Source organism: Gobio gobio (assembly GCF_949357685.1).
Source record: "Gobio gobio genome assembly, chromosome: 5".
In the NCBI taxonomy this organism is placed as follows: domain Eukaryota; kingdom Metazoa; phylum Chordata; class Actinopteri; order Cypriniformes; family Gobionidae; genus Gobio; species Gobio gobio.
In genome coordinates, this window is record NC_137101.1 from 22,441,970 (window position 1) to 22,469,325 (window position 27,356).

The 27,356-nt window shown below is 37.7% G+C and overlaps 1 protein-coding gene across 10 annotated transcripts in view; it reads right to left on the minus strand.

The window, feature by feature from the left end:
• Positions 1-16,512, minus strand: part of ppp1r12a (protein phosphatase 1, regulatory subunit 12A) — an 88,273-nt gene extending 71,761 nt beyond the window's left edge. For 9 of the 10 annotated variants that reach the window (XM_079816843.1, XM_079816839.1, XM_079816840.1 and 6 more), the window contains exon 1: positions 16,175-16,491. In XM_079816843.1, the coding sequence (XP_079672969.1) occupies positions 16,175-16,411 (237 nt within the window). In that variant the 5' untranslated portion in view covers positions 16,412-16,491. Of the gene's footprint in view, positions 1-16,174 lie in introns of all 10 variants that reach the window. The other variant, XM_079816842.1, reaches the window with a different exon arrangement.
• Between the last annotated feature and the right edge of the window lie 10,844 nt (positions 16,513-27,356).

Genomic DNA, 27,356 nt, shown 5'->3' on the forward strand with positions numbered 1-27,356 from the left:
TACATTAACATCTATTCACATTTTACATCTATTAACACTGTCCGCCATCCTGTTAAAAACTAGTGTTGTCGAAAACAGATATTTCGATATGTCTCGATACTGAAATATCTCAAACGATACGATATTCCTTTTCTACAGAAAATTTTGTATAATGAAGATTATCCAATGTTATTTTAAATTTGATTACTTAGTTTTTTTATTCAGTTTCTTACCTGAAAACTGTTAGACTTACCTGAAAAAATAAAGCATTTAATTTGTATCTTTATTCTATTGTATTTATTTGTGCTATTGCTTGTCATTTGTTTAGTTGTTCTTATTTTATAACTGTTTTCTCGTCTTTTTAAATTCAATTTGAAATCAAGCTTCCTTGTGCTGTCTGTACGCTATTGCAACACAATTAGTTAGCAAATATTTGTGAGATGATTGTAATGGTAATTGATCGATGTTTATATATGAGAAAAACCTTAAGAAGCTTTATCATATAAAGTGATTTGCCTAGACTTTCAATAGACGGACAAAAAAAGAAATTATATTTAAAATATCTAATTGACAGTATATGCAGCATTTTTTCCCCATGGTATCAAAAATCGATACTTTTTTAGGTATCATATCGAAAGTTAGAAATTCCAGTATCGTGACAACACTATTAAAAATCTCTTTTTCTTAGGCTAGTTAACTTACGTCACATTGCCCTCATTCTTGTGTTGAGTGCCACCTCGAGCACCCATGAAGTAGCGAATATATATACATCTATATTTGGTGCCAGTGAATCGATTTTCATATAGCATGGAAAAAGACGACAATATATTGCCCTATTGATATTTTGTCCCACCCCTAATGAGGATGGGCTGAGACTGAGAGTAGCAAACGCATTGCTACAGGTACTAGGGCTGAACAATATAATCAAAATAAAATCAATATTACGATATGGCTTTCTGTGATTTTGAAAATCACGTAGATTATCGTGCAGCCATAGAAGGTACTAGGGATGTGCCAACCAATGTCAAAAATGTCAAAATTGACTAGTTAGAGGGTTGCCTGTATAATTAGGCCTCACCTGACCCCAATCAGATATATTTCTTAGGTTGTATGTTAACACAATTTAAACTAATTAAAAATATCTAGACTAGTCAACCATCATGACCGATCCCTATAAATTAAGACTCAAAAATATTTAGCACCAGCTCCTTACTGTGCTTAAATGTTATTTCCAGAAGCAGGCCATGTTGGCTCTTTTACAAACATGTAACGGAACCACAGACTTGAATTGAGCTGCAAGCTGTTAAGAATTCATGGATGCTATTTATCACTATCCTGCAGACTCTTGGCCAGCCGGAGCAAGAGAGCCCTGCCCTTACAGCCTGGTGAGGAAAAAGAAGTGACAGGAATGCAAATGAAAACGTAAGATGATGTAATTTCACTTGGACCAAGGGCAGAGGACATGCCTCATGTATGAAGTGTGACCCAAGTGGTTCCTCAGCTTTTTGAGAACTTCCTTGGAATTCTGTACACTGAAACACCAGGACTGTGTCCAAAATGTAGTGGTGTCCGAAACCATAGTGGACATTGAGTGCACTCATTCAATCCCATGATGCACCGTTGTGTCATCTGTTGTCTCTGAACATGTTGACTTGTCTTCCACTCATTTTGGGTTTCACAGTGAGGTGAAAAACTGTGAAGGCCAGCCTTGGTTTTGTAATTTTTTTTAATATTTAGTTTAAGTTACATCTAGCCACAACAGAATACCCCTGCACTGTGAGAGCCGTGCCGAATCCAGAGGATGGTGTCTGCAGCACTTTCTCTGCACTCCCTCAAGTTGACTAAATTCGAGGGCTGATGTAGGGAATCGTGAATGTGGGTATAGGGGGCGATTTCAAATACAGCCCAGAACTTTTCCCAAACAAATACAGAAAGTGCCAGCACTTGACTAAAAACATGACAGCCACAAAGGTTCAGTATGAATGTGACAATGACAAGAAAAACAACAAATAATCAAATTACGAGCAATGGTACAAATACAATATAACAAACATACAAATAGTGATGCACTGATCATGATTTTACATGGCTGATTCCGATTTTTTTCAAGAAAACTGTCCGATTCCGATACCGATTTTTTTTACACAATAAAAGAATGAAAGTATACATGAACAAGATGTTTAATTGGTATTTAACAGGCTAAATTGGCTTTTGGCTAATGAAAATAAGTCTGCAATCTGAAATTAACGGGAAATTGAATTGGAAATTAAAAGGCTGAAAGGTGAAATTAAAGGCAACAACTGCATATTCTGCAATCCAAACAAAGATGTTACTTAAATCAGCATTTGTTTTTAAATTCAGTGTAAAGAAAAAAAAAGTATTTACCAGTGAAATTAAATAAAACCAAAGTAGGCCTATATAATTGTTCCAAAATGTTAAATCAAATAATGTTTAGTGCAACGAAAAAAAACTAAGATGCTACAGCAGGTGCTTTTTAAATCAAATTAAGTCAATGTAATTTTAAGGTAAGATAAAAATGATCATCCTATAGGCTACAGAACTGATAGTATTTCATTTCGAAAGTGCATGCATGTTCTTCTTTAGGCTACAAAAAGAAGTATTTCGGCTTTGTAACAATGTTTCGTTCTCATCCGATCCAACACGTGAGAAGCGGAGCTGAACAAACGCTCACTGTCTACGCTTGTGCAGGGCGCGGAGAAGTAAGCTTGTGCAGGAAAGTGGCTCTTCATTCCCCGTCTCTTCCCTCAGTTCTCCAGTTTCCGTTTGTAACAGACAAGTGACATGTTCGTGAATGATTGCAATATAGGCGTATGTGCACGCGGGCGCACTTCCGGAAAAATCGGCAGAAAAATACAAAGAAAACCGATTTTTGGCTGGTCAACCGGTGCATCCCTACAGACAAACAAAATAAACAGTACTTTTCAGGTTTGTCTAACAGTAGTTATCGCACATAAAGAGCAAGACGACGTGAAAGAACTCAATTGAGTATTTGCGCACTAAATGAGATGCGGCTTTCTGTGCGTTTTGTATGTCGTTCACACAAAACTTCTCAAACAGCGTGCAATTACTGAATTGAGTTATTTTGTATCCTGCACTTGGACAAGGCTTAAAAACATGTGCAAATGATACAATTTTGTGACGATGCAACACTGGCCCGATTGGGCAAGTGACAGATACGCAAACGGTCCCAAGCATTGTTTACGCTGGCCCCAGGCCACTGGGCATTCCTTATTGTTCAGCCCTAACCTGGAAAGCTACTAGGTTTACAAGAAAGAGACTCAATACATTCTTTTGGACAATTTCCGGGAAAAAGTTACACCCAATAGTGATTCTCTCAAATAAATGTGTCATTGCCGTAATGACAAAGCATAATCAACATAAAAATTAAAACAAACATTTAACGCATCAACCAATTAGAAAGCCAATCACAGAACAGCAGACTCTTGTTGATTGGATAATGCTGGCAATTATGTGTATGAAAGGTTAAGACAGCAATCAGTGTGTATTCGTGGACTACAAGGTGGGCTTCAGGCTCTAAAACATTCCTCAAGATTTTTTGTGCATCAGCAATAGTCGGGTAAACCAGTTTGAACCTGCAGTGACGCTTGTCTGAAATTGTTCACCTGCTCCGCCATACAGTCATCCAAACCAACAGAGGACATTCCAGAGTTTGGTGGCAGCTCAGCTGAATTACAAATTAATTGCCAATAAATGAACCCAATTAAAATAACATTTAAGAATTTTAGCAACTAAACACAGATAATTGTAAGGTGATTCCCACCCCTTGGCCCCGTCACATGTTTTTTTTATTGGGCACCACATTTTTAAGACGCAGGAATTGACATCGCCAGCAAAAAAAAAAAAAAATGACAAAACCAAGGATGGGCTTCATAGTTTTTCACCCCACTGCAATACCCAAATGCAGTGGACGACAAGTCAACGTGTTCAGAGACAACAGATGACAACGCTGTAGCTTTACTTCTTCAACAGACTTCCAGCCCTTGATTATGGGTTCCTTTCAAATATCCAACCGAAAATATCTCAACACCGCCTGCCTGACAGGGCCAAACCTGCTTATTACAAACTGTAAAACACGAACCGTTGGTGTACTTGATGTCAATCAAGAAGTAGACAGAGTATGATGACTACACAACCCCATAGTGACGGCCAAGTATCATTTTATTTCCTGCTTAGCATAATTTTGCACAGGAAAAAGGCCAACACAATAAAAATCGCAATTGAACAGATTGCTAACCTTTGATTAAAACCTGTACCATGCTGATTCATCTTGACAACTCCCACCCACTTCTAGTAAACAATGAATAATTGAGTGGCATGCAAATTACACGACCGTTACATATGCATGAGAAACCTGGTGATGGGATGTACCCCATCAGAAACCAATTTAAAACCAATTAACATGAATTATTTAAGACGAAAATGGCATCGTAACATTTGCACTCACTGGACCAGAAAATGCCAAAAGGAATGGTCTAACAATTTAATAAACCACCCACAATGTTAAATTAAATTCATAAATTATTTCATACCTTTAACACAAAACCACTGACCTGTCTTCAGCTTTTAAGTGTCTCGTAAAAACCAAATTCCCTAAATTATGGCATCGTCAAAGCCAAAACACATGCACTGACATCAGTATTTGGCTTGCGGCAAAGCGTGCATTTGCACCAACCAAGAGGAATAAATGGCCCACACACCTAATTTATGTCAAGACTGATTTCCTTTAGGCCTGAGCTCATACACTGACAGAGAGAAAACATGGTGACTCCATCCCCCTTTTACGTAACATTACTTTTACCGTCATCAGCCAAACTGACATCATGATTTAGCACAAAGGCAAAATAATTGTCCAATGGAAATACAGAGAAATCAGAAAATATCACTATTTAGTTCAAATGGTCATCAAAGAATGTGCAAGACAAAACATTGTGTCAAACCTTACCACCAAAGTTGACCATGGTAACCAAGTAGTACATTTTTACAACAGATATAGTAACTAAACTAACATAACAGTAACTCCAAGAAGGATTTTTCAGGATTTAAAAGGTTCTGAAAGCCTCTTATTCTGTTTGAAAGACATTAAATATTCATAGTTTTCATTTACTGTGGTTTTACTGTGGTAAATATGGTATTCTGTAAAACTGACATTGATTGCATTATTTGTTTTTTCTGCCATATATTCCAAAATTTAATGAGTAACAAGATCAGAATTATAAAAAAAAAGTACCTTTTTTTAATGGATCATAATCATAATTACTCGCTAAATTCCAAATTCTAAACACTCAGATTTTACTAAATGAAGCCTCTCCTTCTTATTTTTGTGAAAGAACTTGAAAAATAATAAAAAAGCCATAAAAACATTATCTGTTTGCAAATCTTTTCCTTTTTTCAGTGTCATGTAATTCTCATAATTTATAAATATGTTTAATTTATATTAAAAAACTGTAAAATCTGAGTGTTTACAGTTTGGCTAAGTCTAGGGCTGCACGATTAACCTTTATCGCATCGATATTGAGGTTTTAACTCCCGCAATAACCTAACCTCAGGAGTCTGAGGTTTTTTCCCCCGCCTCTGACATTTGAGTGACAAACCTATTAGCCAATCAAAATGGTCGAATCTTGCGTTCCTGGCTTGCTGGCCAATTAGAAATGGCAATGGAAACAAGGTTGTATGATGCAATGCACCGGGCGCGGCGGGCGGCTTTCTGTCAGCAGCAAAGCAGCTAACACACAACGTGTCGTGTACCTCGAATTGTGCCAATAGAAAAAGCTTGTAACTGCGCAGAAATGGCCGAAGGCACTTCTTCGGTGACGGGAGAGGAAGCGGAGCACTTGGTTAACAAGAAGGGTGGTACTTCAGCTGTTTGGACTTATTTTGGATTCGCGAAGAACGACGTGGAGCAAAAGAGTGCTAAATGTAAAATATGTCGACGTGCGTGTCATTTTGCACTTTCTTATCTTGCAGAAGGCTGGATATGGTGTTGTTTTTAATTGTTATTGTCATTTATTTTAAAATGTCTGCAATATAACAGTTTCATGTTCAGTAAATGGCAGTGGACTACAGAATTATTTTGTTTTTCTAATTGTAAATCTAAATCTAATAAGAATTAATTTTCTATTTTTTAGTGTTTAAGATTGTTAAATTTAAAAACAAAATAAATGACCAAGTGGTTAAGTTAATTTCCATTATGTCGTCTTATAATAATTCATAATTTTAGGTTTTATGCACTTAAAAGTATCGAACGCAAAAATCGAAAATCGCACCGCAATCGCAATATTTGTCAGAAAAACCGTAATTAGGTTTTTTCTCAAAATCGTGCAGCCCTAGCTAAGTCTTTAGAAGAACCAACTCAAACCTCTTTCATTTACCATAAAGTAAACAGTTTTTTAAAAAACAGAGTTTTTATAATAGGCCAGGTAAATGACAGATTCAGAATGACTATAAAATTATTATTATTTGAATGCGGTGATTATTATTAAATAAAAATATATAAAAATAAGAATCAGTGCAATTATACTATTGTATTGTAAAATAAATGTAAATTGACAGTGACAATCTTTTCACTGTGAAACTGGAAGCACTTAATATATTAATTTAATAAAAATCCAATCCTTCTCAATTTGATAAATCACACCAAGCCATACTGCAATACCAAATTTGTTTTGCTATATAGTGCAGCCCTAGTTTTCTAACAAAATGTATGGTTAACATGGCTTTCACAAGGGCTGAGCCCTTTACTACTTTTAGCGACTGAACAGAATCACATCTCCTCGTTTCCCAGGAACGCAGGCTAATTTAAGGTTAATTAAAGTCCAAATTACCTTGGCCTGGTTTTAGATTTCAGGCCCTAATACAAATGACTGCTCAGATCAGGTGATATGTAGTATTCCACAATGCTCCCTCTTTTATACCATGGTTTTCAGGGTTTTAATTGTATTGTTATTGAGTATATCACATGGAACTGACAGCCAAGATCCAAAGTGAACCACTTATGGTTGTTTCATGTGAAGAATATTCCAAATGTGTGTCACCTCATGGAGCTCTGGAGAGGAAAAAAAGGTTTATCTAGGCACACTAAACCATGACAAAGCTGTCAAATTCGATGATGGCAAATCTCCAAAAATATGCACAACACAAGTTCTCTTTAGTAAATGGTTTGATTGTTGTTTTGTATCACTCACGTCAATTACAGCTACCCAAGAGTGACTGGGCTGTCCATGCTGACTCACAACGTAAAAAAAAAAAAAACAAGACCTTTCACAAACAAAGGTTCACAATCAACACAAAGAATCCTGAGGAGTGTTTCTTTGAGTATCTACACCAGATATCAACTCTGACATTCCAACTGGGCGGCTCAAGACACAGCTGGGAATGTCAGGATTCACAATGCATGCTGACATTGCTGAGATTATCGCATTGCAGTACTATAAACGATGACAAAGACGTTAAAAGAACATTGAAATGCTGTCATTATTTACTCCCCCTCATGTTGATACAAACCTGTATGCCTTCAAAGACAAAGGAAAAATTTTGAATAATTCTGAACCGTCAAAAAGGATGACGGTAGAGGAAGCAAAGTAGTCCAAATGACTCCGAGTAGCTACTACATTTGATAAGGAACGTACTTTGTGACCATAAATTATACAGTATAAATGTGTGTAGAAGGGTTGGGCTATATGACCAATACCTTTTATCACGATATGAGTTGAAAATTAGGGCTGTGATATTGAAGAAAAATGCGATATGCAATACCTTGTTAAATAATGCGATATTCGAATTGCGATACAATACTGCTTTAAGTGTGCAAAATCTATGTAAATTATTATTATTTTTTTTTTATTAAAAACTGAGAATGATACCATTTATGCGTTTCACATTCTTTCTGGGAAAAGAAAGCATTGCTACAACTTCTGAAAGTGACCAGCAGTGTTTTAGCAAAAATGAATGTCACAAATCTGACAATATTAATTTAAACATCAATGTAAACAAACAAAAAATGTAATGGCAATATTTAAATGCCAAAAACTCTTTGCTTGACTTGGTAATATACAGTTATATCAACCTAAATCTTAACATCAAGAACATCCAGGTAAACAAAGACACCTGAACTAGGGGTGGACGATTATTTTTGTTATTAACAAATAATTATTTTGTTATTTTGTTATATAACTCATCTTTGTTATTAAAAATAAGAACTAAAAACAGTAGTCTTCACATGAATGAAATATACACTGATACATAACAAAGCTACAAAGGTTATTCAGCCAAGAGCACTGAGTGATCTTCTCTTTTTCTTTTGTTGTTTGACAGACAGCGGCAGGTTTACTGTATTAGCAGGCTGTCACTTTAAGACCTAATGCACGGATCCTATTGACACACATTCGGTTTCTTTCCCCAACTGATATTGTTCACTTAAAAGCATAACCGACTGTGTTTACATGAATACTCATTAAGACAGCTATTTTGACATAACTGTGTATTTGACAGTTCGAGTGTGTAACAAGGCATGAAACAGAACTGAAGGGATCACACTCTTTCAGAGAGGCGGCTTGTGTGCACACTTCGGTGTGTGTGTGTCATACAGCAGACAGCGCAAGACTGCAAGTTGTTTTTCGCAAGTTATTGTGTTTAATAACTCTTTTTAACATCAAGCAAGTCACATAAGTAACAGTCGTGTGCCCAGTCTATTCTCTGCTATATGTGTCGACCTAAAATGTTGAAGTAGCCTATTAAAATCATTCAGATATTGCGTTCCGTTGCGATATGCATATCACAATATTTCGATAATTTCAATATATTGTGCAGCCCTATTTAAAATTAAGTTATTTTGTTTACAAAAGACAAAATGACTATAAATTTGGTCATACATTTCACATACTGTTTTTCTCCTATATAGGGAAGTGGGCATATTCAGATGCAGGTTTCCTCAATCATGTCTGAGGAAAAGATGGAAATTTAAGTAGTTATTTGTTAAAAAAAAAAAAAAAAAAAAAAAAAGTGAATTCAGTTTATGAACAACTCAGTGAGATCACTGAAAAGATCAGACTGATTCCCTCACAAATGTTCTATTGATACTTTTCCCATAAACTTGAGTGATTGTAATATTGCAATATAGTCTACTTTTATGGTGTACAAATTTCTACTTTTGTGTTCCACAGAAACACAAAAGACATACAGGTTCGGGTGAACACGATGACAAAATAAAACCCCAGTCCAAGTTAAATTTCATTTAAAGCAGCTTCCTTCCTGGACGCTGTCATATCAGCTCACAAGTTATCATACCATCTTTATGCATCATCTTCTTTGCTGTATTGTTGAAAACTAAAAATGCGTCAGACTCATGCAACGAGACAGTGTGGCACATGTGTCACAGAATGACAGATTAAAAACAAATGAATGGGAGAAAAAGTATTGTTTTGTCTAATGAGCACCTTAATTATGCCTCATCATGTGCCTCTGTTTGTGACAAAAGAGTAAAACGGTGTGACTGTGGAGTTGGAGACCATTTTGGCTGGGGGTGTAAGTGACAGCTGAGGAATTCTGGTTCTTTCTAATGAGAGACACTGCAGGAATGCAGGCACAGGATGACTGCATATCTTCACCTACCTTCTTACTGAAACCTACCTAAACCCTGACCTCACCGATGACAGCATTGCAGACAATTCCACCAATGCTGTAAATGACATCCCTGACTAAAAGGCTCCCGTCAGGCTGTGCTTCCATACCAGATTGAACAGCCTTTAAGATTATGTGTACGTAAACCATAAATTTGAAAGATATTGCCGTTATGAAACAAGCATCCTTGGAAAACATTAAGGAAGAGTCTTGCAGACACCAACGCTTTAGGCCTCGGGCGTAATCTGCTGTTTCTCGCCTCTATTTGCATACCACCTCCACAAAGATGTTAAGCCACTAGATAAATTCAACCATTTTCTTGAACTGGTTAACTGGAATGATTGTATACACATGGAAAACACACCATATATCCGTCAACCCTCCTATCTAGGAGAATTTCTTTAAAATATGCCTAGATGGAAATATTGACCTTTTTAGCATTTTTTCTTTAAGGAACACTCCACTATTTTTGAAAGTAGGCTCATTTTCCAACTCCTCTAGAGTTAAACAGTTGAGTTTTACCGTTTTCGAATCCATTCAGTCGATCTCCGGGTCTGGCAGTAGCACTTTTAGCATAGATCATTGAATATGATTAGACCATTAGCATCTCGCTCAAAAATGACCAATGAGTTTCAATATTTTTCCTATTTAAAACTTGACTTTTCTGTAGTTACATCGTTTACTAAGACAGATGGAAAATAAAAAGTTGTGATTTTCTAGGCTGATATGCCTAGGAAGTATATTCTCATTTCTGCGTAATAATCAAGGAACTTTGCTGCTGTACCATGGGTGCAGCAGGCGCAATGATATTACGCAGCGAGATCGGCTGAATGGGTTCGAAAACGGTAAAATGAGCCTATTTTCAAAAACAGTGGAGTGTTCCTTTAAATCAGAATAAATTAAAGTAAACACTGCAAGGATGTATACTTTTTTGTAAATAACTTCTTTTAAAATTATATTATGGTAGTAATGTCACAATGCAAAGGTTGTAAAAAAAAATAGCCTTCATTTTTTGCAAAATTATTTGTTTTAATAGTTTTTTATTTTATTTTTTTACAACTGTTGCACTTGGATTATTTTCAGTATGTATATATATGTATATGTATTAGGCATGTGCTGGTATACGGTAATACGATATATCACGATAATGAACATGCACGATATTGTCATCGTGGGCACTTCAAAATACTGTGAATAATTATTTATTACGAATTATTCCGATTTTTAGAATGTATTTTAAGAATACTTTACTCAGAGACCACTTAACAATGATTTCTGAACTTAACTGCATTTCTAATAGATCCCCATAAATATTACACACTGCACCTTTAAGAGGACAATCAAAACATGACTCCTGTCGGAGTGCTCTTAAGTGCCATGAGCACATAAACTACCCACTATGCCATGGCTCTGACACAAAGCGGATGACTTTTGATTGAAAGCATCAATCCACACAACATCAGAGCTAAGAACAGACAACAGAAGCCTGTGCCAGGTTTCTTAACTATGAGCTTGAACAGTGCAGAATGTGGGTTGACTGGGTGCTAAAGTTAGTGTTCTTGCACTCTTGCCTGCAAGCCAGACTGCACATGATATTTATAACCTCCGCCATACTGCTACAAAAGTCACTGGAACCAGCACACCATGTCCCTCCATGGATAAACACAGTAGTGCACTCAAAATGAGTTCACTACCTGTCGCAGGCAGCACAGATGCAGTGAAACGCTCCAGATCGGGGACGAATTGCATGATCCCAATTGGGTCCCTGTTCTACCTTCACTACTCTACCTTCAGCATATGTGGACTGCCTGAAATGAGTCAGACCCTCTAAATCTTCAACATAGCATCAAGTTCGGCAGTTCATGTGAAAACTAGCAGACAATACATACATTTGCACGAGTAAAAACAATAAAACCTAATTGTGGCTCAGTCAAAACATTGCCGTGAGTAAACTACTCTTATGTAGCTTCGCAGCTGTCTATTTCCTGCTTCTAGAGCCTGCTTGTGACATTAGAGTCATGCTGGGAGACCCCAGGGTGACCAAAACACTGACTGAACCAACTTTTGCTGTATATTTTATAGGTATACATACACTTGGCTGTCTGTTGGAATATTCAAACTAAAAACGTCGACATAACACACTCATGGACATCAATAACTTCACTGAATACTTGCCGGCTAGGACACAAATAATTATTACCTTACGATCCATCTGCTTTCAAATCCACATCATGTGAATACCACAACATCAATGTCTGTCAAAAAAAAAGAGCATGTACAATACACAGTATAGGTCCAGCGAGAACATGCATTTCCTGGAAAACCCACAATACTGGATGTTTTGAATGCATCATCGCTTTACGAGAAGAGGGAGAAAATGATGGCCTGAGTGTCTGTCAGAGACAATGACGTGCATAATACATAACGCACACTAGGGGTGGGTCACACATTTTTTTATTTTATTTTTTATTAATAGTTTTTTAAAAGGTGGTCGATTCAAAATCGATTCTCAAAGGCCACGAATCGATTTTTTCCCATATTTATTTCCGCAAACATTGAACATAAGATTAACATAAATCTAATTACTAGTCTTCTCCACTATATGTCACCCTTATTGGCCTTGCACAAGGTTACAAAGGAGCGAGACCATTCATTCATTCATTCAGTGCTTAAATGGCACTTCCGGTGTGTTGTCGATGTTTGTAATGCTGAGGTGAAATGCTGTACTAATACTACACTCTAAAAAAAAAAAAGGTTCTATATGGCACCAAAAATGGTTCTTGGCTCGTAATCATAGGGGAACCGTTTTATGTGTTATATAGCATCAATTTTGGTGCTTCAGTGGTTCTTTGACTAAGGTGCTATAAAGCACCGCTAACTATGGTGCTATATAGCACCGCTATATACAGAACATGTTAAGATATGGTGTTATATAGCACCAAAAGTGGTTCCTCTATGATTACGACGAAGAACCATTTTTGGTGCCATATAGAACCTTTTTTTTTTTTTGAGTGTACAAATCTGCGGAACCATTTGATGAGACATCAGGCCAGACGTTACAACACCCCCACAGCCGAGCACACAACAACTAAAAATAGATCACATACATGCGAATGCTTGCCTTGCATTATGATCATTGTATTCAACTTGAGCGTTCACTTAAGCAACATTAGCCATTATAGACATATTCAAATCCACTGAGTCAATAGCCAGTGCAGGACCAATAATTCAAACCTGATAGCTTATATTATAAACAGATTTCCTCAAATAAAAGTTAGTCAGGTTTGTGCTTCTTAATTTCTTTTTAATGACCCACTTGTAAACGTATGTTCACTGCTTTTTTATACATACAGTATTTGTATTTAATCTATATTCACTGAGTTGAATCAAGAATCGAATCCGAATCGATTTGAGAGCTTGTGAATCGAAATCGAATCATCTGAATCAATACCCAGCCCTAATGCACACGAGTTTAAATGTGTTCTTCATTCCCTGAAATTGAATCAGAATGATCAGGGAACTGGGTGAAATACTTCACATTGCATGCTAAAGAGAATAAACGCCAATGAAAATCTTCACCGGGATAGTGAACAATCGTTCAACGAGTTGGCTTTGACAAACATTTTTATGCACAAACGACACGTTCTGATTCTGACATTCCAGATTTGAAAACGTTCAATAATTGTGTATTCTTGACAGATCTTTGCCTCATACTTTTGGCACTAGATGAACAGTAAATGAGAGCTCTTGAGATGAGTCCCTGTCGTCATCCAGTTTGACTCTCATGCTGATGTAATATTTAAACTTGACAGGTGATTTTTATCAAATGTATTTTGAATACTACCTTCTCAGTTCTTTAAAAGATTAAGGCAATTATCAAAGCTTGATAAAAACAAAAGATTAATTAATTTTCCAATAAAAGATCTTTACATGATTTGGTACATTTAATTACCCCAGACCAGAAGTTGAGGATTGTAAACTGCCTTGCAAAGACAAAGACTTTTTAAATGAATCATTCTGTGTACTAGCTATTAGCTAAACTGACACTCTTAGTCAGCGATACAATATTTGCCATAAATTCATCAATGCCTTGATACTATTAGATTAAATCCAGGAGACTGTGATTACGACATTGTGTGTCTATTTTACACAACCAGTCATTCTTCAGATTTCAGATGACCAACACCTGTGAAAAGACGACTCCAACTCTACAAACCAACAAACCGTTTCTATATACCCTAATCATTGTTAACAACATATATTCTTTACTTCAGCCTTAAATTACTACATTTTTATTAATACATTGTTAGCGAACGGTGTGATTGTATATTTTCTGAAATCCATAGCTTGGACAGTCTCCTCTGATAACAAATCCCTCTAAATTGTAATGTAGACGCATGCATTTTCTGTAAAGCTGCTTTGAGACGACATGTATTGTGAAAAGCGGCATTCAAATAAATGTGAACTGAATTTTCATAAATGCTTTCTAAAATGTGCAAATCAAAGTGACACACACCAAATGTATACTAAAACATGAGACAAAAAAACGGAAAGCACTTTCACTTCTATTTAAAAGTCATGCATTTCTATAAGCCATCCTCCAAAGTATATTTGATTATACTGCTAGGTCCAATTTCTCATTCGCAATTCCCCTGTCCGAACAGACCCGTGGCCCATTTGTGTCGACACAAAAATTCTAATTTCTTGATGCAATTGTCAGACTAAGTAAATTGTAAAGAGCTAACAGAAGATGTGCATACGAAATGTCTCCAGCACAACTAAACCGGTGCATCTTTAATAGCGAGATCGGCGAGTTATAAAAACAACCATTCGCTATGAACTCATTGCCTGCTGGTCACAAGCTAGAATTCTCAGCTAACTCACACGTCTACATACATAAACACACACAGCAGACCCAATAGAGGAAGGAGCCTCTCCACTCCGTCATGGTTAGGTCTCAAGAGCTGCATCCAAATTCTTTCCTCCCCCTGTCTGAACACCGGCCCAAAAAAAGGCAAGTGCTTTTAAACGCGTGAGCCTGTACAGACAACCTCCTGCCGTCACTTACAGCCACATCAAACCCTGAAGACTCATTGCAGGGCCGTAGATATTACGGTTTACACCATCAAATGCCACCTTTTCCTTCTCAAAATGCAAGACACCTAGACTTTTTAGATACCGAAAAACGTATATGTGAGACACCTAGAACCTTAAGTTGAAATACAAAAACTCAGCTACTTCGAATTACCCCTGACATCTGACTGTGAACACATTGATTGTGTCTTTGTCCAAAATAGATCAAGTAGAAATCTCACTAAATTGAGACTAAATGAATCAAATGTGGATCAAAGTCTTTTTCCTAGACTAATTCTATTGGTAAACTGACAGAAAGTACATCTGTGTGCAAGCGCACATTTTTCTTTGCCACACATAATTCCTTGCAAAAAAAAAAATCATTAGCGTGTTAAACAGTTGTAAATGGAAAAACTACACTAAAGTGACATCTTTCACGGATGTTTACAGTCAAGCCAAGGAAACTACGTCTTAAAGAGACAGCTCCCTAAAAAAAAAAAATCTGTCATTATTTACTCAATTTGATCATGTTTTGAAACTTTATGACTTTCCTTCGAATGTGGAAAGCAAACCTTAAGGTTAAGGAGAATTTAAAGAACTGACAGCATAAGTCGCCACTCATGATAAAAGGTGCAATGAAAGTGAATGGTGACTTGAGCTGTCATTCTGCCAAACATCATCTTTTGTTTCACAGAAGTAAGAAAGTCATTCGGGTTTGGAAGAACATGAGAGGGAGTCAATTACAACAGTATTTCGTTTTCTGAGCGAATTATTAGTTTTAAACTGCTCTGTTTTGACGGTTTTAGCGCTCCCTTGCAGTCATATCTTATATCATTCAACCTCCCGAACAGAAATCACATTGTAGACAGTCTTTCTCCATAAATGCCACAATATCGGTCAATAATCTGTAACGCAACATACGTGTCAACAGGGAAGCCTCTTTCCAAATATACAGCCAGTGCTAACTGGTTGCTATGCACTTTCGCAGTCAATTCAATGGTGACTAGCGCATTAAAACACATTTACGGGTCGGGTCAGTAAATCTATATAGAACAAACTCCATTCACATTCACCCAGTGCCCTTATAGGTAGATTCAAGTGTTATTGTGCTCAACGTTAGATCCACTGGCACTGATCTATGAGCTGAGCGGCTAACAGGCTAACCAGCAGCTAACACACATACACACACCCGACAATCACTCAGACAGTCCTCTTCCTGCCTTCACACACTCATTTACACACAAATACGATTATTCCGGGATCATCTATGGAGCATAGTGCACATAAAAAGCACATATATGTTTCGATCACAGCCCAATTAGCTTCAGCGGCTACGTGGTTCCGCAAAAACGGCCCGACGAAGATCGTGATGATGATGATGGTGGTGGAGTTGGGCTGAGTAAACACTGCCAGAAAGCAAGCCGTCCTCATACAGGGATCTGTGCACAACAGCCGCCTTTCTTACCTGGTGCAGAGCGGTGAGTCCGTCTACATTGGCGTAGTTGATGTCCGCGCCGCGGTCGAGCATTCGCAGCACCTCCTCCGTATCGCCGCTCGAGCAGGCGGCCAGAAACACGGCGCCATCGTCGAACTTCACCTTCGTCTTCTTCTTCTTCAGGACGGGCGGCTCAAGGTCCGTCTCCGAGCCTATCCAGCGCTTCAACTGTTCGTTCCTTTTCTGCTTGGCGTCCGCCATCTTCATCCCCTCTAGCCTGGCGCTTCTTATCTGTCTCGGATGGAAGATATACTTTATACTGCCACTATCCCAACACAGCGCGCTGGGGCGTGGGAGGGGACGACACTGGAGGGGAGGGGGGGTAGTCTCAAAAAACCTGGTTACGCCGACATATCGCGAGAGCAAGCGACGTCAGCCCCGGATCTGCAGCATAACGTCACCTTTATGGGGCAGTGAAGAAAGAAAAAAAGCAAAGCATTTGCCTATGCAAAGATGTTTAGAGTTGACAGAACACGGGAAAAGCAGATATTATTGCATAATAATAATACAATAAAAATACCATTAACATGCAAGTAAAAAGGCAAGTATGTCATAAAATATATATTATATAGGCTTATCATATATAATACGTATGTAATAGTAAAATAAAAGCCTATTAGAGTAATTAGAGTAAAAAGCCTATTAGAGTAGGCCTATGTAATAATATAATTAAATATGATAAGTGGTGGATGAGTGAAGTTGTCTGTTTTATTCAGTTTTTATTTTACTCCGGTGAATTGTATAATACTAATAAACATTATAAACATTTATTTGTATAGCACTTTTCATACATGGAAACAACTCAAAGTGCTTCACAAGCATAAAAACAAATAATGAAAAGCAATTTCACAAAGTTGACACCTCAATATCAATATAAAATAATATAATAATAAAACATTAAAAAAATATATTTAAATAAAACAACTATAAGAGCAGCAGAGATAAAATAAAAACATAAAACAGACTAACATACAACGTCACACCATATTATTATACTGATAAGCAATTTTAAAAATATATGTCTTAACCCGCCTTTTAAAAATATGAATGCTATAGTCGCACTTCATTTGATAGACAATTAATAGTTAATCATTTACAATTTTGCAGAATGTACATGTGTAAAATGTTGTTCAGTGTCATTGATGTTCATTTGCATACATTAAGAAAAATGAAATATTAACACTTAACAGAAATGGAAAATAATAACGCAAACACACACAATGTTTACTCTTAGTCAACAATGTCTTCATAATACAGACAATACAATTTACTTCAAAAGTGTGTAGTTATCTCAGTTGGTACAATTGGATAATAACAGTTTTATAATAGTATCTCCCTGTATGCACGTACCCAAATATGTCTGTTCATCAACTCCCACCTTTTAAGAAATGGAAGCACACCTCCATAGCTACACTCTAAAAAAAAGGTTCTATATGGCATCAAAAATGGTTCTTGGCTCGTAATCATAGGGGAACCTTTTTTAGTGCTATATAGCACCAATTTTGGTGCTTCAGTAGTTCTTCAGCGGTTCTTCAGAGGTTCTTCACCGGTTCTTGGACTAAGGTGCTATATAGCACCTCTGTCGTTCTATATAGCACTAAAAAAGGTTCCCCTTTTTTAGGTTCCCCGAGCCAAGAACCATTTTTGGTGCCATATAGAATTTTTTTTTTAGAGTGTAATAAGCATTCATTTTAGCTGTGATTTATATAACATTTTTATAGACTCATAAATTAGAGCAGATATACACATCAATGGCAAATGAATTGTTACAATGACCAATGTGAACATATTCCCATCCCATAGTGTCAATACATATGCTTGGCAATAATGTTTAAATGTGCTTATTCAGAGGAACTAATTACATAATGATATTTGGCCTTCCAAAAATAAAAACGTACTGCAGTGGTACCATGGTAAAGGGATAGCATTAGATGGCAATACCACTACTTTAATAAGGTACTGAATAATTATTATATTAATGTACTACTATGGTATTTATATTGTACTCCAAGGTACTTAAATGACTTTTTGGGACTTTAGCTTATTTACCGTATCCCCCAGAGTTAGATAAGTCCATTCTCACCTCCGTGCGTGCCATAACTCTGTCTGACGCACCCACCGCTAGCCTAGCATAGCACAAAGACTGGAGGTAAATGGCTCCAGCTAGCCTACTGCTCAATAAGTGACAAAATAACGCCAACATTTTCCTATTTACATGTTGTGATGTGTATAGTTACGTCATGTACTAAGACTGATGGAAAATTAAAAGTTGCACTTTTCTAGACTGATATGACTAGGAACTATACTCTCATTCCTGTGTAATAATCAAGGAACTTTGCTGCCTTACCATGGGTGCAGCGGCGTAATGATATTACACATCGCCTGAAAATAGTCCCCAGCACGTTCTCTGTGCAAGCAGGTTGTCACATTGGTTATGTTGACGGAAGTTAGCCTATTTTCAGGCACTGCATAATATCACTGCGCCGCTGCACCCATGCTACAGCACAAAGTTCCAAAGAGAGTATAGTTCCTAGACATATTGGTCGAGAAAATCGCAGCTTTTCTTTTTCCGTCGGTCTTAGTACACAATGTAACTATACACATCACAACATGTAAATAGGAAAATGTTGGCGTTATTTTGTCACTTATTGAGCAGTAGGCTAGCTGGAGCCGTTTACCTCCAGTCTTTGTGCTAAGCTAGGCTAGCGGTGGGTGCGTCAGACAGAGTTATGGCACGCACGGAGATGAGAATGGTATGTAAGGACTTACCTAACTCTGGGGGATACGGTGAATAAGCTAAAGTCCCAAAAAGTCAGCGTGTTCCTTTAAAAGAATGCTATGAAATGTTCATGGTGTATGTCCAAAATACTATGGTACTGCCATGTGTGTTCATATAGTGATATTTTTTGTTAGTAAATCACACAATGATAAATATAAATCAAGCAATAGTTTAACATAAGCTTATATAACTTGTAAGCAAAAGTAGATTTTTCCCATTGGTTTAAGTTGCATCCTTCTATTGCATTTGATGGTTTTATTGACAGTGTTTATTTGATTATCCTGCATTTAAATCTGTTTCTAAAGCACTTTGAGCTGCATTGAAGAAATTGTAATAAAACTGAAATTAGTGCATTCAAAAAAATAATCATCATGTATCAGGTTATTTGAATGTATTTTTGAGCACAGATTGTTTGATGAGAGTAAAGAGATGGCAAAAAATCATACTAGTGAACTGTCAAAACTGATAACTATTGTACTTATTGAATATGTAATGTGCCTGGACTCAAATTACTATCCTTTTTACTTCCTTTCATTCATTTCTTATCCTTTTATATCACTAGGAAAACAGCGCTTTTGAAAAAGTGACTTTGTGATAAGAAAAATGAAACATAAACTGACTACTTTAAAAGTGCATTTTACCCCTTGAAAGGCTTATAGAAGTTTCCTCATCTGGGTAATTGAGTTTACAGGAACCTTTTGACTGGGGTGGTCCCGCTCTACCGGGCCGGTAAAGAGTGTTATTTTTCTTTTGGCACTGTGGTGCGTTATTGTTGGCACAGGCCCATGTATGTGTGGTTTGAGCAGGTAGCTGGCAGGGCTAGTTCAGATGTTTGCCATCTCTCTTACTAACTATAATCATCATGATGAGGTTTATGACTTGAAGTGCAGTAAGTGTCAATGTAATTGCCCAACTAATTTTAGATGGACACGATCCAGGTGTGTACGTCATCACGGATTCGCGAAATGAAGAGACGAGCTTAAAACTTGTGACTTGGGATCATTACACACTGATTAGACATAATGTCATTTTTAATTTACACTTCTATATTTTTTACTAACTGCAGGTCAGAAATTTGTGTTTGAGGGAAACAAGATAAAATAGTAATGTAAAGCACCCATATGGCAATTTTTTTTCTGGCCAAAATGTATAATGCTAAATATATAAACAGCAAGGCTGGAAAAAACTAAGCAAGAGATGTTCCTTGCAAGCATGACCAAACTAAGATCCACCCCATATTTCATCCCATGTGGATTTTTCAAGACAGGAGTCTTACTTTAATGGATTTCAGCACAATCAGTGCATGAATCAGCTGCTGGCATGTCTCTCTCGTGTGTGTGTGTGTGTGTGTGTGTGTGTGTGTGTGTGTGTGTGTGTGTGTGTGTGTGTGTGTGTGTGTGTGTGTGTGTGTGTGTGTGTGTGTGTGTGTGTGTGTGTGTGTGTGTGTGTGTGTGTGTGTGTGTGTGTGATCTTTATAGTTGATTAGAAAATCAAATCTGGGCCAGAAACCGGTGCCAAGTTACACTCTCACTGGGCGCTGGATACGTCAGGTCCATTAGATTTACTGGTGCACCAAAATCAACTGGCTATTTGAGAACCATGAGGAGTCATGCCTATAATCATCATGTCAATAATTCGAATGTAATATAAATTATCCATAATGCAATATTCTTTCCCATATTAAATTTAAACAAATGTATTGCTCATAAAAAGGCTCACGATTTTTAGCTATTAGATCATTTCATTCAATTTATTGGTGAAGCCAAAGCAAAGTTCCTCATTATACAACAAAATATCTCATTGTTTAAACTGTTGACCAAAAGGCCAATCTGGCTTATTTTACCCACACAATGAGGGGACTTGGCCTCTATAGTTGAGCAGGTGGAGAACTCAACTGTGATGTCCATCTGTAGTTACTACATGCCAATGTTCTCCATCCTTACCATTCTGATACATGAGTCAAGATTTAAAGGAATATTGCATTATCAATAAATGTTGAAGTCAATCAGCAGCATTTGTGGTATAATATTCATTGTTACAAAAAATTATTTCAACCCATCCCTCCTTTTCTTTTAAAGTCACCATGAAATCACAATTCTTATTTTTTTTATGGAATATTGCAGTATTAATTATAAATAATTTCATGCCCTTGTAATCTATAATCAAAATAACTTCCCCTCCCTCTTGCAGCATCATCTCTTCTCTTGATGATGTGTTTACTGGTGAGAGGGCGGGACAACCTGTCACTCATTTGAGATCGACCAATGGCAATCTACAACCATCCAATCAATGGACAAAATCAAGCCCCACCCAAGATTATTTCTTGTTCCAGAAGCTGTTTCACTCCAATATACGTCACAATAGGGAATAAAAACTTCAGTTTCATGCAACTTTTAAGAAAAGAAATCAAGGTTACGTTGCGGCACTAACAGTGGAAGTGAATGGGGACAATTTTTGAAGCATTTAAAAACAGAAATGTGAAGCTAACAATTTTATAATGCATTCTTCTGTTAAAATGATCTTATTTGAGCTATACAGCTGTTCAACAATCATTTTACAATGTTGTACAATTGCAAATCACTTTACGCAGTCCATTTTTTACACTTTTACACGCATTCTTGTGATTGTATTAATGAAACTGATTGGCCCCATTCACCTCTATTGTAAATGCCTCACTGAAATCCAGATTTTTAATTCATGTCGTAATTACAGTATTCCAACGTGTAAAAAGTGTTCACGTCCATGTAGAACTCTTAAATACAACAGCTCACGTCACGCATTGTCATCTCGAAATTATGTTAACTACATGAACGCAGCATGAAATTTCCGTATATGAATCAACGTTACGCCACAAATGCTGTAGATTAAGCTTAACTTGTCAAACCTTGGAATACTTCCTTAAGACATACAAGGTAAGTCTCATTAACCACAAAAGCATACCATTTATGTCATATTGACTGTCATGTGATCCAACTACATCTCCCCATCCCTCTCCCCACGCACTGTTTGGGTGTATCACCTTACAAATTTGTGGACTGTATTTACGTAACTGGCCTATTAATCAGCAGTATCTGGGAGTTGGTCTGATGTGTAACTAACAGTACAAACACTGTCTGGGCACTGGATGTGATTGTTTACAGGTGTGTTGTTGACTCACAAAATGAGTCAAAAAGACAACATAGACCAGCAAAGTAAGCCATTCAAGTTAAACACTATAATGCAAACATGAATTTCCATGACTTAAACCAATTTTCCATACCCAAACATTTAGCTTTCATTCTGAAAATTGCACTGGTTGGTTTTGCTTTTTATGTGATTTGATTATTTTATAGTAGCAAGTGTTCATTGAAGTTTAACTGAAAACTAGAAATTTTAAATATACACCAATCAGGCATAACATTATGACAGGTGAAGTGAATAACACTGATTATCTCTTCATCACGGCACCTGTTAGTGGGTGGGATATATTAGGCAGCAAGTGAACATTTTGTCCTCAAAGTTGATGTGTTAGAAGAAGGAAAAATGGGCAAGCGTAAGCGTAATTTGAGCGAGTTTGAGAAGGGCCAAATTGTGAACCAGCGACAGTAGGCTACATGGCCTGTGTGGTCCGATCAAACAGGCGAGCTACTATAGCTCAAATTGCTCAAGAAGTTAATTCTGGTTCTGATAGAAAGGTGTCAGAATACACAGTGCATTGCAGTTTGTTGCATATGGGGCTGCATAGCTGCAGACCAGTCAGAGTGCCATTCTGACCTCTGTCCACTGACAAAAGCGCCAGCAGTGGGCACGTGAGCATCAGAACTGGACCACGGAGCAATAGAAGAAGGTGGCCTGATCTGATGAATCATGTTTTCTTTTACATCACGTGGATGGTGTGGTGCGTGTGCGTTGCTTACTTGGGGAACACATGGCACCAAGATGCACTATGGGAAGAAGGCAAGCCGGCGGAGGCAGTGTGATGCTTTGGGCAATGTTCTGCTGGGAAACCTTGGGTCCTGCCATCCATGTGGATGTTACTTTGACACGTACCACCTACCTAAGCATTGTTGCAGACCATGTACACCCTTTTATGGAAACGCTATTCCCTGGTGGCTATGGCCTCTTTTAGCAGGATAATGCGCACTACCACAAAGCAAAAATGGTTCAGGAATGGTTTGAGGAGCACAAAACAACGGGATTGAGGTGTTGACTTGGCCTCCAAATTCCCCAGATCTCAATCCAATCGAGCATCTGTGGGATGAGCTGAAAAAACAAGTCTGATCCATGGAGGCCACACCTCACAACTTACAGGACTTAAAGGATTTGCTGCTAACATCTTGGTGCCAGATACCACAGCGCACCTTCAGGGGTCTAGTGGAGTCCATGCCTTGATGGGTCAGGGCTGTTTTTGGCAGCAAAAGGGCTAATGCAATATTAGGAAGGTGGTCATAATGTTATGCCTAATCGGTATAAATATTATAGTTCAAGAAATGAAAATGAATCAAAACTTGTAAGAGAAACAGTGACAAATTGAGAATCAGATTTGAAAACATGCTGTATCACGTTTTTCTATACTAAATATTTACATTACATGAAAACTTGATTAGCCTGAAAGTGTAAATCCTTAAATGGGCAGAGATTAGCAGCATGTTGTTGTTTCTAATCGGTCAGGCATGATAAATAAAAATGTAACTCTTCACTGTGAAACACACTGATTAAATATTCAAGGACAGAGCATAATACATAAAAAATGTCATGCTTTTTCCATGACTTGGAAGATGTTATTTATTTCCAGACATGATATAAAAATTCCCTGATACAGTAATTCCACTTTTCCACATTGATGTATATATTTATAAAAAGATGTTATTTGTTGGCAAATACTTTTGCAGTTATATTTGTCTTACAAAAATTGGGGTCAGTAATATTTTTTGTTTCTTTTGCTCACCAAACTGAATTTATTTGATCACAAATCCAGTAAACAGTAATACTGTGAAATGTTATTATAATTTTAAATTAGTGTTTTCTATTGTATTATATTTTAAAATCAATTTATTCCTGATGGCAAAGCTGATTTTTCAGCATTGTTACTCCAGTCTTCAGTGTCACATGATCCTTCAGAAATCATTCTAAAAAGCTGATTTGCTGCTCAAGAAACATTTCTTATTATTATCATCAATGTTGAAAACAGATATGCTGCTTAATACTTTTGTGGAAACCACATAACATAGAGTTTAACGTTTAAAAGAACAGCATTTATTTGAAATATTTTATAAATGTCTTTACTGTCACGTTTGATCAAATTAATGCATGACCCCAAACTTTGGAACAGTAGTGTGTGTATTCATATATTGCCTTTCTTCTTGATATTGAATACAGGCTTTGCTAAATACATAGAAATCTCTGTAATTCTCACTCTGTATTCCCATTGTTGTGTTGAGCTTTCTAGTAACACAGCTCTAAAAACCTGACCGCATGGGAAAGACAGTCTCATCGCTCTTTGTTTAGCACGCAGCTGTGTTCTCCACTCACCTCTCTGCCACTCTGTTTCTGTTGAGGATAAACATTGTCTGATGGTGTATTTAGTGTAATGGAGTTTTCTCAAAAACGTCCCCCTACTGATTGACTGTAAAACCTAATAAAATGTACTTTAGTGTGGCAGAGGTTTGCTGGTGTTGTGGCATCCACATGGCCAGGTCCCAAGGCTTTTTACGAGTGGTGCTGGCTAAAGCCAATATCAGTATTATTGTTAATACTTACAACTCCTAGTAACTCTATTACACCTATATCAACCTATAACTCACCACACACCATTTGAGCAACAGGTTCAAATGATGCATCAACTTGTGTGCTTTTACTCAAAGCTTAAATTGAAGAAAGGACCCTAGAGACCACACTATATAGTATGCGAAAAAACAGTAGGCAAAAGGTTTGTGGATTACCGACTACTTTAACTGAGATTCTGAAGTTCGATGGACACTTTACTACCCCATGAGGTCCCAGGTGGGGATTTATGTATGGCAGTGAAATTATGCAACGATAGGTCATGACAGTGGATACAAATTTAATTCATACCACCCATATTCATACTATATAAAATGCAAATTCAAATGTAGTACCTACTCAGACAGCACGTGATTTCGGATGCAGCGCAATTATCATAGAAACTGTTCCAACCTATAGCAGCCAATCAGAACAAACGCCTAGCAATGCTAGCACCTGTCCAAAAACCCCAGCATCCACCTAGCAAAGTGCAGCAACCATCTAAAACTCCTTAGCAAACACCCAGAATACTCTAGCACACAACAAATGACCTAGAAATGCAGCAATGCCTTAGCACATCACCCAGATCACCCTAAAGCAACAACTTAACAACAACCCAGAGCTCTCTAACAACCATCCAGCAATGGCTTAAGCGGCCACCCGAAAAAGCCCTAGCAACCTCCATTTTACTACAAAAAACACTGTTTTACTTTAGTAAAAGCATGGTTCATTTTCATAAGGGCATCTATGTGTGTGAACCCAGATACCCCTGCCATTATGCGACACAATCGCACTCCCAGCTGGTCTAGAGTGTTTCACTATCACTCTGATGGAAATAACCTGCCTTTGATCTTATCAGGGATGTAAGAGCACCGCCAATATACCAAAAGCCTCATTTTAACCCCCCAGTCCAATATCGATGCGATGCCCATGATGTCATTTTTGAAGGCAACTACATGTATCGTTTTATTAAAGGGGTGGTAAACCACGATTTCACTATTCTAACTTAAGCTAGCGTGTAATGTTGCTGCTTTAGCATAAACAACATCTGCAAAGTTACAACGTTCAAAGTTTAAAGCAAAGGGAGATATTTGCTTTTAAAGAAATCAGTTTCTAAGAACTACAGCAAACGGCCAGTAGGCGACTACACACATTCCTCCAGGGCTGGTGACATCAACAGGCTCAATATTTACATAAACCCCTCCTCCGAGAATATTAAATAGGGGGGGGTGAGGCCATTTTGTATCGCGGCGCTGTTGTGGTATAGTTAGGCTGGAGTGTTGTTGCCGCGATGCCGAGGAAACGCTGTTATATTCATCCGGATTGCAGGTCTGGGGCACTTGCTCTGTTCAGCCTTCATAGGGACAGGGGTGCGTTGCAGAGCGTTTAACATACAACATGTTATATGCACGTGTGTATGAGACAGAAGGGAACAGGCACGTGCGGGGCTCCCGCAGCACATCTCACGGAGGGAAACTTTCACAATGTTCGCGAGTTCAACACCGGATTTGCACAACGTCAGCTGCATAAGACAAACACTGCCAGTGTGTGAATGCACGACGCGCGCGGGGCTCCCTCCCGCAGCACATTTCACGGAGGAAAACTTTCACAATGTTCGCGAGTTCAATGCAGGATATGCACAACGGCTTGACCTGAAAGCTGGATTTACAAACAGTACGGGCCACAACCTGTAAGTCTGATTTATTTTTCATCGATGTGTTTTCCTGTAATAGGTTGTAGCAAGGAAGTAAACAGATGACAACACTGTTCTGCAAACCAGTCTGTTAAATGCTTATTCATACTTAACGTTATCCGACGAACACCTAACGTTACAAACACTAACGTTAAAATCTCAACAGCGAACTTGGCATTAGTGTAAATGATTCTTTGATTAGAGCTTTTATGTATTATGTATCTTCAGGCATGCTAAACATGGTTCTGTGTGTGATTTGGCTACTATAGTAAAGCCAGTGTTTAGTGTTTTGGGTTAATAGTTCTTGCGACAGATATTTGGCTATAATCGTTCTAAAAATACAAAAGTAACAGTGCCATTCAGTAGCGATCACTATAGATCCGCAGTCTTTACTCATTAGGACTGAACAGGTTCTGCTCGATCATCTTCACTAAAATGTTCTGGGTCTGATTCGGGCTCAGATTGGTGTGGTTTTATTGACGCCATCGTTTCTAATACTGACCAAAGCAAAGTCTACCGGTAAGGTAAGGGGCGTGACGTTTCCGACAAACATACACTGCGGTTAGCGAATCACAACACACTGGGCCAGCTAACCAATCTGAGCCCATTGCGTATTTTTGAGGGACTGGCTTCATACAACCCGGAAAGCATCAGACCGTTTTACAAGGAGGGACAGAGCAGTGTAGAATAAATGTCAAATATATGAAAAATAATGATTTTTTTTTTAAAAACGAAGCATTAACACATGTTACAGTGCACCCCACAAACACAATCAAGCCTTCAAAACAATGTGTTTTACCACCCCTTTAAAACCATTCCATTTCCAATCAACCCAACCATTATTAGCTCTCCTAAAAGAGGAAGCTGTCACATAATGTGCAAAGTTCACTTCTGGTGTAACTTTGAAGTGTGGTTGCATATTCCATATAGTTCCTCCC